At 37.7% G+C, this 17590-nt stretch overlaps 1 protein-coding gene across 3 annotated transcripts in view; it reads left to right on the top strand.

The window, feature by feature from the left end:
- Positions 1 to 17130, top strand: part of LOC121320545 (glutamate-rich protein 6-like) — a 44383-nt gene extending 27253 nt beyond the window's left edge. For all 3 annotated transcript variants that reach the window (XM_041258955.1, XM_041258954.1, XM_041258956.1), the window contains 8 exons: positions 375 to 494; positions 2279 to 2439; positions 3008 to 3072; positions 4074 to 4201; positions 9895 to 9977; positions 11728 to 11880; positions 15537 to 15765; positions 16379 to 17130. In XM_041258955.1, coding sequence (XP_041114889.1) covers positions 375 to 494; positions 2279 to 2439; positions 3008 to 3072; positions 4074 to 4201; positions 9895 to 9977; positions 11728 to 11880; positions 15537 to 15765; positions 16379 to 16633 — 1194 coding nt within the window. In that variant the 3' untranslated portion in view covers positions 16634 to 17130. The remainder of the gene's footprint in view (positions 1 to 374; positions 495 to 2278; positions 2440 to 3007; positions 3073 to 4073; positions 4202 to 9894; positions 9978 to 11727; positions 11881 to 15536; positions 15766 to 16378) is intronic.
- Positions 17131 to 17590: the final 460 nt, after the last annotated feature.

The following is a 17590-nucleotide window of genomic DNA, read 5'->3' as shown; positions in this document are numbered from 1 at the left end:
ACTTAAATACTTTGTTTTTTAAGCACCCCAGTGAAGGGAGCTCAAATGAGTTTGCAAACACACCCTCCGACCTAATATGGCTGCAATATTGAGGTCAAGGTTACAGCAGCATCGAGACATTACGCGGTCTTAATGTTTGGTACACAGCTGGATTTTTTGATTTTCCTACTTATGTTTCATGACAAGAGTTGTCCAGTGAACCCATAACCCTTTCTCAGCTGCATTGTCAAAACCACATGTTTTGACGTAGGGTCTTTACACTTACACAGTTGTATTCTTTGATTCTCTCAATCAAGTTCCATTACAGATGATGTCCAGTGAATATTAACTGCTTCAGTACCAGATTCTTTTAACCTCTCATTCTCTCTCCTCAGTCTTATGCAGAGTCGTCTGTGGGCAGTGATATGGATGTCAGTATCTGTGAGTTCTGTCAAATGGAGATAAAGCCCTTTGTGACAAGGGAGCAGCTAAACACAGACCCCAGTCCAGAACATGTGAGTGCATCAGAATCTACTGGATACTCTTCATGCATGCCTTGCATTCAAAAGATACAGCACTGGCTTAGAAAAACACTGATGCTGGTGCTGTTTATTTATCATATCCGGTGAAACTCTCGCCCTCTGATACCTTGACACGGTTGACACCCTCCTGTGACAGACCAATGGATAAAGCAGTTGCCATTGCTAGTCAATGAAAAATTTACAGGTACTCTCTTATAAAAGTTTACCATAGTAAAAGTATAGCAAAGTGTAAGCACAGGTAAGCACTGTAATGAGGTATGGTATAAACATAATAATAATAATAAAAAAAACTATGGTAAATATGAAACGCATTGGAAAACTGTAAAATTACTGTGCAAATTTAAAGCACTAAACTTTTAAAAGGGCTGTAATGGAATCTACTAGTGTGTCTAATTCCAGCAAATTTCTCTTGTGGCTTTGAGTACCAGCCTATCCTCAGTTTGCCAGAAAAGTAAATGCATGTGCACATTTTTGCGTAATTCAAAATAAAGGACCACCACCAAAAATCTAAACATTTTGTTGGGACTATCCCCACATCATAGGTTTCACATTGACTTTGTGTATTCCAAGGTTACACAAATTATTAAAAAAAACAATTACAAAATTGAAGTAATCAGTATAAGAACACGCCATCTCGACTTTTGAAAATACTGAGAGTAACTGGCTTAACAGGTAGAAAAGAAGTTACGTGTCACTTTTAACTACAATCACAGCTGGCCCGAAACATCAAACGCATTGTTCTCGTTTCCCAAAGCAAAATTTAGAATGCAGTCAGTCTAAGTCCAAGTCTTTAGGCTTCAACTACACAGAACGTATAAAAAATAACGCACCATGGAGAAAAAACATTATCACAGAGCATGTGCAGTTCACATGCTGTTTTTATGTTTTCTTGTTTGGTTGGATGATTGTTCCTATCAAAGCTTGTGAGGATTCTGAACACCTTGCTGGATTCATCTGAACATGTGTAATGATTGCGGGGGAACAAGAAAAAGGCACCGTTACAGATTCCAGTTAGCTAGGTTAGCTACAGTATGTGGTCCTTCACTATACCACTGTTTGCAATCTTTAACGTTTTTTGAATGCCTAAGTCAGATCAAGAAATAAAATGTCAAATACATTTTCCGTTTTACTTTTCAATCAGTGTAAATGTGTATGTCCTGGACAAATAAAAGATGGCTTCTGCAATGCACCAGAGTTGCACCTCACTGCCTCGCTAGATCACAAAGGCAGGTCCCGGCAGCACTGCTTGAGCAGGGAGTTAGGTTCCACCTGACAGCATGGCAGCTACTGACCTTGATTGGCAGTGTGGGGGGTTCTCTTCATTGCTGAAATGCGTATGTACAGTATAAGTTCATGGCTCACTTGCAAAGCAGAGTTGAAGTGAAGCCCATCTGATATATGGATAGTCTCATGCCTAAGTGAACCAATTCTGGCAGAAATGTTGAATTGTTTTTAATGTTTTGAGTATTCAATATTAATTCGGACAAAAAAGTGTTAAAAAAATTTACATCAAATACAAAACATTTTGTTCTTATGGAAATACTTATTATTACTGCAGCACATGAGGGTGGGCATGTGAGTTTTTGCAGAAAGCGTTTTGCAGACCCCGATATTGATGTGCTTTGTAAAGGTTTGAACCCTGCAGTAAACCCTGCAATAACAATAACCTACTGTATTCATAAACTGCATCGGTCAGCCGGACTATTTGATGTAAAAGCCAAGTACACAGTTGTTGCTGTTTTGACCCTGCATTGTAGCTGTTCTGCTGTGAAATGTACCACATAATGTGGATGGAAACACTGGATAAAGAGGAAGCCCTCCAAGCTGCAGCAGTACAGAAGAAGATCAACATCCAGCCGTCCCCACCGTTCAAGAGCAAGCAGGAGAAGATAACGGCCAAGGAGAGAGCAGCGCAAAAGTGAGGCAGTCACTGGGTGCCACCCCCCTTATAAACGTTTCCCATTGTAAAAGCATAGCAAAGTGTGATAAAGCATAGTGAAAACATGGTAAAGCAGAGGTAATCATAAAGTAAATTTAAAAACATTGATGACAGGATGGGAAAACTACCCTGCAAATTTATTGTTTTATAAGGGCCAAAATATTCAAGTTGAAAAAACATGTTTATTTATTTACCCTCTTAGAAAACAAGTAGCCCACAAAAACAACTATTCGCAGAGATGCTTGTTTTCCCCTGTACATGCAGAAGAAACTGATTAGTGTGTAGTTCATTGTATCCCTTTCATTGAAAAAATGTGTCTGTCTTTATCAAAATAATGCTGGTTGAGAGCAAGTAACTTTATAAATTATAGTTTTCAGACAGGAGTGTTTAGAGTTTTCATTTTGAAACAAAAAACGGCCATTAGATGTTTCTTTATTTTTCTTTATTTTTTGTTTGTGAAATCGAGATGAACTTGCAAAATGTGTTTGGAATGTTCTTGGTCAGTCTTAGGGTTGGAAGCTGTGTCTAACTGGTTTGTTGGTTGCAGAATGCGGGAATGGGAGCTAGAAAGATACAAGACCTCCAGTGTGATCCAGGGACGCTTCTTCTCCTGTATGTATCAAGCAGTCTTTATTTTATATAGCGCCTTTTATGTACACATCTAGCACTGATCAACTCAAAGCTTTCCAAGCTGATAGCACTGTCGGCCCTTGACCCTTTTACCCTTTCAGACAGACTTTTATTTTGGGTCAGTCGTCTGCAATTGGTCTATAAAAGTACAACTCAGCACTGGATGTTAAATGGCTAAACAGGTCAAGTTCAATCCACATTTTCTTTCTTTTAAATTTTAGTTATCACCAATGGTTTTTACCCTGGTTTTCTCCCCAATTTGGAACACCCCATTATTATTTTTATCCTGGTTCACTGCTGAAACCCGTCTGCAAATCCATCACACACAGCGAAGCCACCAGACCTATAGCACTAGAGGACAACACAGATCTGAATGGCTCCACTGCAGACCTTCAGGTGCCCTATCAGCCACAAGGGTTGCTGATGTGCAGTGAACTGTGGATTGTCCTGCTAACCTAAGCCTTTCCTATCTGGGCGGTGCTTAACCAATTGTGTGCAACCCCCAGGAACCCCTGGTCATGGTTGGCAGTCACATTTTTGGATTTGAACCTGCGATCTCCAGGCTATAGGGCGCATCCTGCACTCCATGTGGAGCGCCTTTACTGGATGCGCCACTCGGGAGCCCCTTTCAATCCACATTTTCAACGATGAGTTCATTTAATTTAAAGAAATGCTGTACCGTATTGTCCTACATATTTGAAAGAATTAGGAGTAAGATTTGGGAGTATTCCTTAAAATGCATTGTCAATTTGTTTCTTTTAATATTAGCATTGCCATCATTGAGGCCACAGATGAGTGAGGCTTGCCTGCTGCTGTAGTTTGATTGGCTTACAAAATATTTGCATTATTTACATAACATGAAAGTCGTTTTGACACATAATGCGGGGTTGTTTGTTAGTTCATTTCAGTTTGCTTCACTCTCATTCCTAATAACTGCCTACCAATTATATTGCATCTTAACTTTTTGTTTTGTAACACTGCAGTGGGTCACCAGATGAAAACCATTTCCTACCGCCTGTCTGCTATGAAGTCCCCGGATCAAGAGGGCATGTTTTCCACAGCTGAAGAGCAGAGCGACATCTTTACTATCGTACCGAGAGGACAGAAAAAGGTAAAGTGCCGGGGTTCAGTGCCTGGTGCAAGACTGTAAAGTAGCCCTTCTCCCCCACCATTGGATTGTGGACTCGGTTGATAGAAGTGTGAATGATCACATTATGAAAAGGTGGATGTGTGCTTTGATTACATCAAAAAAGTTTGCTTGTCTTGCAAGTCTATTTTCAATTGACAGTACAACCATTGCAGACATTCTCTCCTGTGACATTGCTGACCGCAGGTAATTCTTTGTCAAAGACAGTTTACTGAAGGATCGCACAGCACGAACAGCTCTGGAATTGGAAGCAGTGCTTGCAGTTCAATGTGGATGTTTGGGAATCGTCTGCTCAGGTCTTTCTGAACCATATACTGCACCACTTGAAACGGAGACTTCATGTCATCAGGTCCATGTGAGAAAAACATTTAAACATTTTTAAATTTTTTTCTCCCATGGTCCTGGTGCTCTTCTGTAGGGTAAGAGATGAACAAGCAAGGCTATTTCTCTAAACCGTAGCTAGGTAGTAAAAAAAAAAAAAAAAAAAAAAAAAAACGATACATAAAATAACCCAAAACCATGGAAACAAAACAAACGACCCACTCTTAAAACATTTGCGATTTTTTTTTTTAAATCATTTTCTGCTCATGTTTGACAAAGTTGTAGCAGTCTTTTTTGCTCTTTACGCTTTGAACGGCCCGCTTTGCAGTCACATGACCATAACACTGACCTACTGCCAGAGCGATCACTCTGCATCCCGCCTACAAATAGATAATCTGTTAGCTCTGATTTGTGAATTAGTTTTTTGATTGATAGTCCGCCAGTACTACCTTGCTATGGTTTATTTTTCTAATCTCAGTAGGTTAGACGGCGCCTATATAATTTTAACATTTAGTCATTAACCCTTTGCAATCCTATGTTGGACCACGTCCGACATTACAATTTTCACTTTCCAGTCCATCAAAAAGTCAAGCACAGGACTCTAGTTGTTTTTTCTCTGGAAAAGGCCGAGAAAACATTTCAATGGCTGAGTGAGACCGATAGGAGCCGAGACAAGCCGAAAAAAAGGGGGCGTGTCTGAGCAATACACATAGCCCCTGCACCAAAGAGATAACATGGGCACAAACAAAAAAGATAGCTGCTTCCGCATCCAGCGCTCAAAGAATATCATGGCATTTGCAGAGCTTTTTGAGATGTTATTGTAATAAAATAATGACTTGCATTTTTGAGGAGTTTGGTGATAAAACGAATGATCAGGAGAGGATTCATCAGAATGCATGACTATGATGAGGTATGTGAAAAATACAGCGAACAAATAAAACTTATTTTACTCTGGAGGGTATTGTAAACAGCGGGTGTAAAATAAACAGCACATGTGAAAATAAATTGGAACTGAGGCGTCTGACAAGCGCTGAATAAATGGAACGCAGAGGGTTAAAGTGGGCTTTACAAATCGAAATGGACTCAGGACTGGGGGGCCCCAACAAAGGCTGGGCCCGGGTGCAGCTGCATCCCATGCTGATGATAGCCCTGCCTGGTACTGCAGAAAAATCGTCAATGACGCCTTACATGAATAAGAAGAAAATTCTGTTTGGCTTTGTAATTGTGGTTATAATACCAAACCGACTGAAGCCCTTGTACTTTCTTCTTGTTAGTTTTATTTAATACAGGGCATTTTTTTCCTGAAAGGACAGTTTTTCTTTAGTTTTGTCCCATAAAACTCAGTAGATAGTTTTTGCCTTCTGTGATTCTACAGTACTGGCTTATGCTGTAGGTGGTACCAAACTTCAATGCAGTCCCGGCCGCTCACTACATAACTGTAGCAGAATTGTGTTGATTCCTGAACCAGTCTCTGGTCCTAGCATGTGCAGTCTCTCTGAAGTTCAGCAGTGCATGCCCTCCCATGCTGCCATGTCAGATCAGTGCTATCACTGCTTCACAGCCTTCCTGATAGGATCTGGGGGTTGAAGTGATAGATAGATAGATAGTGATTGAGCAGGACTTCTGCTGTCAGACTGTGAGTTGAGGAGCTGTCAGAGTGACAGTGGAGAGACTAGCTGGCTTGGCAACTGGTTATTTAAGGCACTTCAAAATGCCAGAGTCTGTAAGCTGCCTCTCTTCACTCAACACTCCTGAGGTGTAACAACTCAATTCAAGACATACTGATGTAATACCTTTTACATATACACTGTTTTAGTGGTATCCCAAAATTAATCAATTTTCTAGGAATGATGAACAACTTGGTTAGAAATATATTGCCCATTAAACCAAAATCAGACACTTTGTTAACTGAACAGCCAAAATATTTAAGTGGTACTTACTTGTAGTGGAACCCGAAATAATTGTCCTTCATTTTACCCCAACAAACTAGTTTCTACCTTAGTAACTGATAAGACTGATAGCACCGGGTAACAATTTAATTTTAATAGCCATTTTCTATACTTTTGAGGCATAAGCAATTAGGAAATAACACTTACTACCCAGGAACAAAAATTGTGTTACATAGTGTAGTCAATGTGATATCAGTCTTGCCAATCGCTGGCATATTATTTAAGAACATATAATTTGAGGTAAAACAAGAAGAGTTGGCGGGATTGAAGGAGAGTTGCTGATATATAAACCCCAAATTTTAGTGATGAATGCACTGCCTGCAATCAGATCACAAAAGCCTTCTCTGAGATGCATTCTTAATATATCTCCCATGTGCACATGTTTTCTGTATTCCTGTCACACACACTGCAGCAGTGCAGTGTACTGAGACCAAGTCTTATTGTTATGGATATCCTGTAGGTCAGCAGCATCAGCAGAAGCCATTATTATACCAGCTGCAATATGTGAGCAATAATTAATTTAAAATATCACTAGAACACAGCACCAGCAAAGTATACACGGGGAAAAGCAATGCAACGCCAATGTTCTGCTATATATAAAGACACTTGTGTTTAAAATAGCACCTTTGTTATATATGGAGTGTACATTACTTTATATTTGAATCTCAACTCAATGAATAACAAGATGTTATGTCCTTAAACATTTGGTCCTAACAAGAAATCAGACCAGTATTTCTTCACTCTGCCAGCTAATTTGACACTAAAGCAACTTTACAAATGAGAGAATGCCATTTGGACTATCGGTGCTGGTCTGTTTAAAAGTAGCCGATTGATCTCAAAACTTTGTCAAGGATCCCAATGATTAGGCATCAACAACATGGCTAGGTTAACCCATTCCATACCCTCACCACTCTCTGTTTAAAGAAGTGTCTGAAGCTCAGCAGGTGTCCTCCAATCTCACGACCAAACCAATTGCCTGTTTACACCCTGGAACTCGGGAGCGGATGTCGGTCAGCTACCAGCCTGAAAGGCCAGCCCTGCAGGTGTTTGCTTAAATGGTACATAAGGACCTTTTTATTTTATTGTGTTGCATGTTCCTATGTGTTGCTACAACTATTTACGTAAGGTGTGTGTATTGTTTTAATTATTTTTTACATTTTGACCACTTTTTTAAACTTTTAAGTTGCATTCCCTGCCTCAAGGTGGCTTAACATGTACCTGCATGGACCCCTCAGAACTACATTTTCCATCATCCTCCTGCTCACTGGTTAATCCATCTCAGCTACATATGTGAGCAGGAGGGTGATGGGAAATGTAGTTCTGAGAGGTACATGGGAAGCCATCTTGAGGTAGGGAATGCAATTTAAAAGTTTAAAAAAAGTGGTAAAAATGTAAATTAAAACAATGCACACACCTTACATAAACAGTTGTTTTATGCTCACTAGGCACCTGGCCAGTAGGCTCCACTTTCGCCCGAGCCATGCCGGTTTTACTTCCCTTGCCCGCAGGAGCACAAGAGACAATGCAACACTTTCTGTGGAATACCCAGCGCAGACAGTCGACGTCAGTCTCTCTAAGTTTTAATATACATTGTATATTACAATTATAGTTGTGTTGAATAATGTAAATTATAGTTGTGTTGAATAATGTAAAGTCTCCTGTCTCACGAGTCACGACAATGTATTCTGGATTAGGTTAGAGTACCTCTTTCCTGCAGTATACAATATTTTGGGGGGGCATTACAACCATGAAAACGTGCCTTATAAATTATGAATACGTTGAAAGAACAGTGCCAATAATTAGTTGAATAAGTGTAATTCTTGTATACCAGTTTAGATATGCCAGAAGCATTAAAGGGTTTTTAGTTGGTTTCTGTTTTGCACTTCCGTTTGCTACATAGGTCTCAAATGTGCAGTATCACATTTCCTAGGTCCTGTAGCTTGGTATTGTCTTCTGCTTCAAAGCAAGCTGAAAGCATGTCAATCAATAGGGGAAGCAGCTGATTTGTTACAACACCATCGGAAAGCACGGCTTTAACCTACAGTAGTGTAATAGCAAATACCATGTTTTAATATAAATTTGAGATCTATATAAAGAAAGGAAGTGCACAACCAGCAAAACATTACTATTTGCTAGCGGCAATCACTTTATACAATTATTTAGAAAAGTTTCTTCAAGCCATTTGTGTAAACCTTTCCCCTTGTTTCTCATCTGTTGAGCATTCAATAGTGCTGAATTTAGAAATACTAAAAGAAACTGACATTCAATGATAAATGTTTCAATGTCTTTGAATGTTGGAATGATTAGAGATTGACTCTGAATATGTTATTTTGGAGTTTGGACTCGGTTCATAGAAGTGTGAATGATCTTGGTCACATTATGATAGTTGGATGTGTGCTAATTATCCTTGAATGGGACATTAAGCTTACAGAGAGGTGAGTGGCTAGTTAGTTATAAGGCAAAAACAGGAATAGATAACAAAATAAAGGCATGAGAAATTAATTGAATAGATGAGAAAATAAGTGACAAGGTAAAGGGTGGGGGAGGAGGGGATCGTAGAGTGTGTGGGCTGTGAGGTTTTAAGTGGGAAATATTTCTCTTTTTCATAGCTACCTATAATATATAGTATCTATGGATAGTGAAACTCAATGTCAATCTCTACAAATTTTCAGCAAGACAGTGGCTCTAGGCCATGTTCCTGTTCTTCATCGATAACGCAGTCGACTGAGGTCAAGCAAGGTTACTGTTTGCTGAAGGCACTGCCTGAATGAAACCAGTCAATGGCTAAACATGTCAGGGTAATGGCTCCATCAACAAGGCTGAATTTCAGAGGCATCCACCCACCCTCTGGCCCCTACCACTGTGATGATGAAATGTTACAAATTCAGTAACATTTTACCAACTGTTCATTCCGTTGGCCGTTAGGAAATAATTACTGCTTTACCATTGTGGCACCACTGACAGTGATTTCATGGATGTAACAGTAGATTGTGTGAACTCTGTGATGGAGAGATAGCTATATTTTCCCTTGTGAGTTTACATGCTGCGTCCTGCAATCCACAGAGACGTGTATTGCAGCTGTGCCATGTCAACGTTACATTGCTATTGTCCGGTTTATACATATGCAGTTTCAATGTTGTTTCACTTTCTGGCGGTAAAAGACAGATAACTAAACGTTTGTGGATGTGGTTTGAAAAACCTCTGTTATCCTGCTGTAATGTCCAAAACCAATTTAAAATGCATTTGGTAATACATTCATGTAAAGTTCACAATGTAAAAATAACAATTCCATCTATTGGCTGATACCTGACCTGTCTTTGAGATGCAAGAGGATCCTTCAACTTGATAATCACAATCATAATTTGGTATGTTTCCTTTCTTTTACAGAGACATCACAGAGTTCTTCAAAAGTTCTATCCCAGTGGCAAAACTTTTCTCACTATATTCCCAGATGGGACTGGGAACGTCTTGTATCCTTGTACACCAGATTAATCATCCCTGTGAGGGGAGCTTGTATGCTTTTGTAAACCTATTGCTTCTTCAACTTTTTGTATCTCATAAATCTTACTTTTCTATGACTATGTCTAGCTAAGGGTCTATCATGGGTATTGTAAATTAATAATTACACTTTAGTGGCCATCAATGCTCTCTCAAAGCCTCTCAGAGACCATCTGAGGCACTGACTTTGCAGCTGATGAGACATTTTAGGTTTCTACTCTCTTGTCAACACATGTATTTTTTTCAGTTCCATTACAGATGTTGTCCACTAAAAGAAATAACATTACAATATATAAAAGTGTAGCTAACAAAATAACTATGTAATTCTTACCTGTTCTGCACTTTCAAAATGTGTAAATTTTGATGCAAACACATGTTCTATTAAGCATGCTTAAAACATGTCAATATGGAAGCATGATTTCTGATACCACACCAGGTAAAATAAATCTGTTTGCAAGCCTTGCTTTCAGATTGTCTTACGCTTCCTTGGTCATTAACCATTCCACTGCTTCCCCTATTGCTTTCCACCAGTAAAACGCTCTCCCAGAAAACACTGCTTAGGTAATATTACCCAGAAAGTACAAGTGAAACTAATTCCCTGTGAATAAGGCATAGAAACTGACAACTTTCTTTAACCTTATGTAGTGCCAGAGATTGTGCTGTAAAATGAAAACAAGTTTGCTGTGACGTGTTTGTTTCAAAATTGCACACTTATGCCAAACTTTATAAAGGGGAAAAACCGACCGCAAAAAGCCACATAATGTGCGTGTTCAGTATGGCTGCACTCGTCATCAAAACAACAATCAATTTTATATGACTAATTATGTAAAGCAGGCAATTCCGCAATCAGCCAATTTAAATACCCCTCAATGCAATTAGCGGTGGAGAATTACACACCTCTCACAATAAATAGCGGGTTTGGGTCAACCCTGCATGTGTAGGCTACACATTCCAAAAGAAAATGAATGTCACACAAAGACCTCAGCCTGGTACTAGCTATGGTGATGAGGGTGCTCAGAAGCGAAAATTGAAATTTACCAAAATGGAATTGGAGATTTTGGTACAAGCAGTACTTCTAACACAAGAAGATGTGTTACAAGCTTGAAATACATCACCAAGACAAATGAATAAAATATGAAATGTGCGGTGGCTTCTTAATAAACAAATATACCACTTCAGAGTTTGTAGTATGTTGCTTATACATTACGATGCATCATCCAGTTACTGTACTTGCTCTAGCTACAAACTAACTGCGTCATCTGTCCGTTTTACCGTTTTCTTTCCAATTCGAATTTAACAATACTGCCTGAACCAGTACTGTTAAATACCAGAAAGCCATATTTAAAAAAATACATTCTGTAGGCATTACTAAAATAACGGTGCCGTTTTTTTTTTTTTTTTTTTTTTTTTTGCTTTAAAAATAATTGGATGGGGTTGGTCAGGCTGCAGAAATTGATCTTAAACTCAATGTGAAATATTTACTGTATTATAAAGAAATAACGGAGACCTATGAAGCTAGTGCAAATACAATACAGATAAGATATGTGGATTTTTTTTGTTAGCTACAGTCCAATAGGCACAGAGTTTACTTAAAATAAGAAACAATAGTTTTATTATGTACTGAAACAGAATAGTGTATAATAGAATAGAAGTGCAAATCTCACATAAGTACCTCTGGTTAAAGCAATTCATTTTTTATGGATAGCCTTAATTTCTAATCAGTTATCCATCGGGTAGGATTGCTATTTTGATCTCTTCTGTGAATGCAGCTCTCTACACATACATCATCCAGGAAGACTGTTCCAGTAATCGCATGCAAGCAGTCTTTACAACCAGGGGTCAGTCAACATGCTACCATCCCAACGGGGTAGTCAGGTAAGTTAACTACATAAATCTGGATACATAGCATATATGTATACTGTATGTGTGTGTCATTATATACAGCTCTGGAAAAAATTCAGTTTCTCTGGCTGTGGAAAAAAACAGTTTCTCTGGTTTTACTATTTATAGGTATGTGTTTGGGTAAAATGAACATTTTTGTTTTATTCTATAAACTACTGACAACATTTCTCCCAAATTCCAAATAAAAATATTGTCATTTAGAGCATTTATTTGTAGAAAATGACAACTGGTCAAAATAACAAAAAAGATACAGTGTTGTCAGACCTCGAATAATAAGTTCATATTCATTTTTAAACAACACAATACTAATGTTTTAACTTAGGAAGAGTTCAGAAATCAATATTTGGTGGAATAACCCTGATTTTCAATTACAGCTTTCATGCGTCTTGGCATGCTCTCCACCAGTCTTTCACATTGATGTTGGCTGACTTTATGCCACTCCTGGCGCAAAAATTCAAGCAGCTTGGCTTTGTTTGATGGCTTGTGACCATCCACCTTCCTCTTGATCACATTCCAGAGGTTTTCAATGGGGTTCAGGTCTGGAGATTGGGCTGGCCATGACAGGGTGTTGATCTGGTGGTCCTCCATCCACACCTTGATTGACCTGGCTGTGTGGCATGGAGCATTGTCCTGCTGGAAAAACCAATCCTCAGAGTTGGGGAACATTGTCAGAGCAGAAGGAAGCAAGTTTTCTTCCAGGACAACCTTGTACTTGACTTGATTCATGCGTCCTTCACAAAGACAAATCTGCCGGATTCCAGCCTTGCTGAAGCACCCCCAGATGAGTCCACTTTTCAAATTTTGAAAATCAGGGTTATTCCACCAAATATTGATTTCTGAACTCTTCCTAAGTTAAAACGTTAGTATTGTGTTGTTTAAAAATGAATATGAACTTATTTTCTTTGCATTATTCAAGGTCTGACAACACTGTAACTTGTTATTTTGACCAGTTGTCATTTTCTGCAAATAAATGCTCTAAATGACAATATTTTATTTTAGTTTATAGAATAAAACAAAAATGTTCATTTTACCCAAACACATACCTATAAATAGTAAAACCAGAGCTATATATATATATATATATATATATATATATATATATATATATATATATATATATATATATCTAGATATATAGCATATCTCTCATTACATCAAACCAGCTATTTGTAGTTTACATAAACAAAACGAAACTAGAGATAAGAACAAGAATAATAAAATAATAATAATAATAATAATAATAATAATAATAATAATAATAATAATAATAAAAATGAACAGAAATGTTCATTAATAATCAACAAAAGGAGAATACGTAAAAAAAAATGATGTAAAGCTGGTACATTCATATCTCAGAGAAACTGGAGAAACGGATAACGGCACAGAACGTCTGTACCGCACTGAAGCACTACGTTTAAAAAAAAAAAAAAACTGTACTGCTGAACCTCGTCTTCTTTAATATTAGCATCACAGGGGTAACCATGTATTATAAAAAATAATAGACGGGCCTCTTCAGTGAGTTACAGGAGAACAATTCCATCTCGCGTTCGGTATCGTAATTTATGACGTCACAGAAACCCTTGATTAAATTATTTTCCTATAACTCACTGAAGCCCATCTATATATATATATATATATATATATATATATATATATATATATATATATATATATATATATATATATATATATATGGGGTCTACTTAAATCACTGTAAATTTACATATTTTTCACGGGTAAATTGCGGAATAAAATTAGTATTTCACAGACCTGTTTAAACATTAAATAAACCTAAGTAGACAGCATTTCAGAACACTATAAAGCCTACAAACAGTGGTACTTGCTTCCTTACTAAAACAGAGTGCTGTCATTTGTTAAAGGCAAGCATGCAATCCCTCTGCAGTTGACTTCCCATACACTGAGACTCCACGTTCCACCCACTGAATCGGTTGGAAGTTAGGGCAAAGCTTTGCAAAGTTATACAGATGTGGAAATCGATTAGAAACAGCCCCAAAACTCGTTTACCGTCAAGGGCATATGTTATACTTTAATAAAGGCAATATATGCAGCACGTTCATTGTCGTGTTATTTGCCCCATGCAATAATTTATTTTATTAATACCGACTTAAAACGAAAATGCAACTATTCAAGTCTAAAATTCCAACTGCGAAAAAGTATGCAGCAAGTTGAAGCGAGGCGGCTGTGCTAGACCGTTGTAGTACTGATTTAACATGCCGACAGGAATACTTTGAGCAGCAATATCATGCTCTCACCTCTTAGATTGTCCTGATCACAACAATTAAAGAAGATAACACCGAAATATGTATTCTTCAGACTATACCAATTAAACTCCTTTGTGGGTTATTCTTCAGTAGTGAAGCAGAATGCATCTTGACTTGTACAACTATCCACTTCACTAAGAGCTGAATGTATGTACAGTGAACTCCGCTTAATTCAAATCTCTGGGGACCATGCAAATAGTTTGAGATGTGCAAAATTCAAATTAAACAAATTATGTAAACTGCCCCATGGTGTGGATATTTAGAGCTATTTCCATAGTAAATATGCAGAAATAAAACACAAACCTTACTGTATTGTACCTTGATGTTTTTATTTATTTTTTCTTTCTGATATCAACGAAATAATCACACATTTCTATTTAAAGTGCAACATTAATTATTCATAAATTATCTGCCATTACATTGGCGCTTTTTTATGCAATTACATACGATTGCTACGTAACATCCTCCTAGCTACTGTACTGCAGCCTAACTGTAGTCTTACTCAGAAACACTGAATTGAAACACAACAGAAAAAGTGCCTGTATCCTGAACCGTAACGTTTCTTGCAGTCGCTCTGTTAACACTACAGAAGCTAGCGAGCTACTTCAGCTGCACAGTAATCTAACGTTATTTGGATGGCACCTTCACGTCTTGATATCACAGTCTTTGAACAACTTCCCCCGTGGAAAGCGATAGGAGACGACAAAACAGTAATTTAAAGAAAAGTAGAAGTGCTTCTTCTTTTCTTAGGAGGTTCCATGTTATTTTCTTTCTTCAAGACAAATCTGCTGTGCACGATAGGCGCCATTATTTTTTTTTTTTAAAGGGACAGTGCACATATAATGACCAGAAGAACTTAATTAATAAAAATTGATTTGAGATGGTCCAGATTTAATCCAAAACATTAAAAAAAAAAAGTTTGTTTGGGAATTTTTATGAACTTTGATTGCTGTGTAGTATTAATTTCCCCCCAATTAAAATTTTCAGAAAATGTAATAATAAAGTAAATGGGGGCCGCACTTTGGGAACCCCTGGTTTAGGTAATTGTTACTGTTATGGCGTAGTAATATTAATAGATCAGGTAAGTTGGCCGGTCTACGATGTCATAGCCCTGCAGAAAGACAATTATTACCCCACGGTCATGTGATCTTGTTCAGCCAATCACAGCACTTAATTTATCCACACCATTTTATATATATATATATATATATATATATATATATATATATATATATATATATATATATATATATATATATATAAAATTTATTTATTTATTTATTTATTTATTTATTTCACAGTGGGTACTGAGTTTTACATTGTTGTTTTCCCTTTCCAACCCTGCAGGATGAATTTGCACACATTTGGTGGGTCCATCTCCGATGAGAGAGGAACACAGAAGAGGAGCTGGAGTTGGCTGGACTGGAGGCAGCATAATCAAGCGCCTCCCTTTAAGCCCCTCTTCCTGTCTCTAAACCCACAGACTGGCATCCATGTCTTCTCCCAGGAACAAGTTGTTCTGACCTTTGCTGTCAAACAGAACAGTGTGAAGTTTAACATGGGAACCCTACTAAAGGTAGCAACGTAGGTTAATGTTACAAGTTAAGTAGTGAGTCATACAGGTTCATGTCCCAGCTGTGCAAAGATGCCTATCTTCGCTGGGGATTTCACAGGGAGCATTGCATTGACTCTGGCACTCCTGTAAGTTAGGGAAGCAAAATCAGCAGGGACTGTTTCTTCTCGTTAAAATGCAGAGGCTTCTACTGGCCAGATGCCTGGAAACGTCAAGCTTACACCTGCAGGGCTGCCCTTTATCCTCCAGGTGCTGGTAGTTCGTTGCCATTCACTTTCGATCCCCTGGTTATCGAGAAAATGGACTTGGCTGTGGGATCGGAGGATGCCCTCTGAACTTTCTCTCTTGAGCTGTTGTGGAGAATTACACAAGCAAGGGCAATTGGACATTCTAAACTGGGGAGAAAATCGGGTGCAATAATTGTGAACAATGGAATTTTTTAAAAAGTTATGTACTATTTTAACAGTTGGTAGTTTACATACGAAAATTACATTAAAAAATATGGATTGTGTATGTATTCTATATATTATAAAGTCAATATTTCAAATGTGAAAGTTGAATTAAAACACACAGAGCCAGGTACTAACCGACATTCTGTGTGATTCTTTTTGAACAGCTGAAAGATCCTTCATTGTTACGGAAACCTTCTCTAGATGTGCATCACCAGGAACTCAAAGACAAAACTCTGCAGATCTATGGCATTCTGGAGAAGATCCGGACTGCTGTGAAATACCCACATTGTTCACATACTGAGAAGACCCCGTCCCAGTACAACCTCACTGCTCAGGTTCAGAGACCAGAGGAGAAAGCTGCAAAAAAGCATAAACTTCATCCATCTTCTAAAGCCGCCATAAAACAGAACTGTGCATGAATGTACTTCTCAGGATTAATGACTGTTTTGTACCTTTGTCCATTTACATTTCTGGATGCCAGTCAAATAAGACTAAGACTATCTGAACTACAATTACTTGCAGTATATTTATATTATACAATACATACTTGTAGTTTGCTGTTTTGTTTAGAAAGAATGTTGTGATTGGATACCTTATGGAAACACTTACTTGGAAAGCAGATCAAATCCTCTGAAATACTTGCAGAGCTTGAAAACAGTAAGAGAATTGTCTTCAGTAGGCATTCCCCTACTTTTTTTTTTTTTTAATATATTGTAAAAATCCCAATAACCAAACAATTGGATAGACCATCTCATATCTTCTAAATAGAAAAAAAGGAAAGAAAAGCAGCACTAATGCAACTTTCTGCACCAGAATCTAACAAAAAGGTTACCATACACTGTACACCATGACTTAACACAAAATGAGTATCATAAATAGCAGAACCGATGACAAACGGGTGCCTCCAGTGTCTTTAATGGCGCCGTTCAATATATATATATATATATATATATATATATATATATATATATATATATATATATATATATATATATATATATATATATATATATATGGGATGGCGGTATTAAAGACACTGCTTATAGTCCCTATGGACATAACATAGAACATATTGTTAAACTATTTTCATAACACTTACAAATCTAACAGTCATTGATTATGTCTTCAGGATTTGGGGGAATCTTGAAAAATATCTTCCATTCCCCCACCATTGATAAGCTGTGTACAAACCATCAAGGTGTTCACAAGTTATGAGCCTCACAAGTTTGCACAGACTCAAACATCCAAAGAGAATCAGTTTGTAGCTTGCACATAATTACTGTCGGGTATCTTCATTGGAGTGTAGTAGGAATTTAAAGTGTCATGCTTCTAATCAACATTCTAAAAATTTCTATACACAACACATACAGCAAGCC

This window comes from Polyodon spathula, chromosome 9 (assembly GCF_017654505.1).
Source record: "Polyodon spathula isolate WHYD16114869_AA chromosome 9, ASM1765450v1, whole genome shotgun sequence".
Lineage (NCBI taxonomy): Eukaryota > Metazoa > Chordata > Actinopteri > Acipenseriformes > Polyodontidae > Polyodon > Polyodon spathula.
This window is presented reverse-complemented; position numbering and strand designations above follow the sequence as displayed.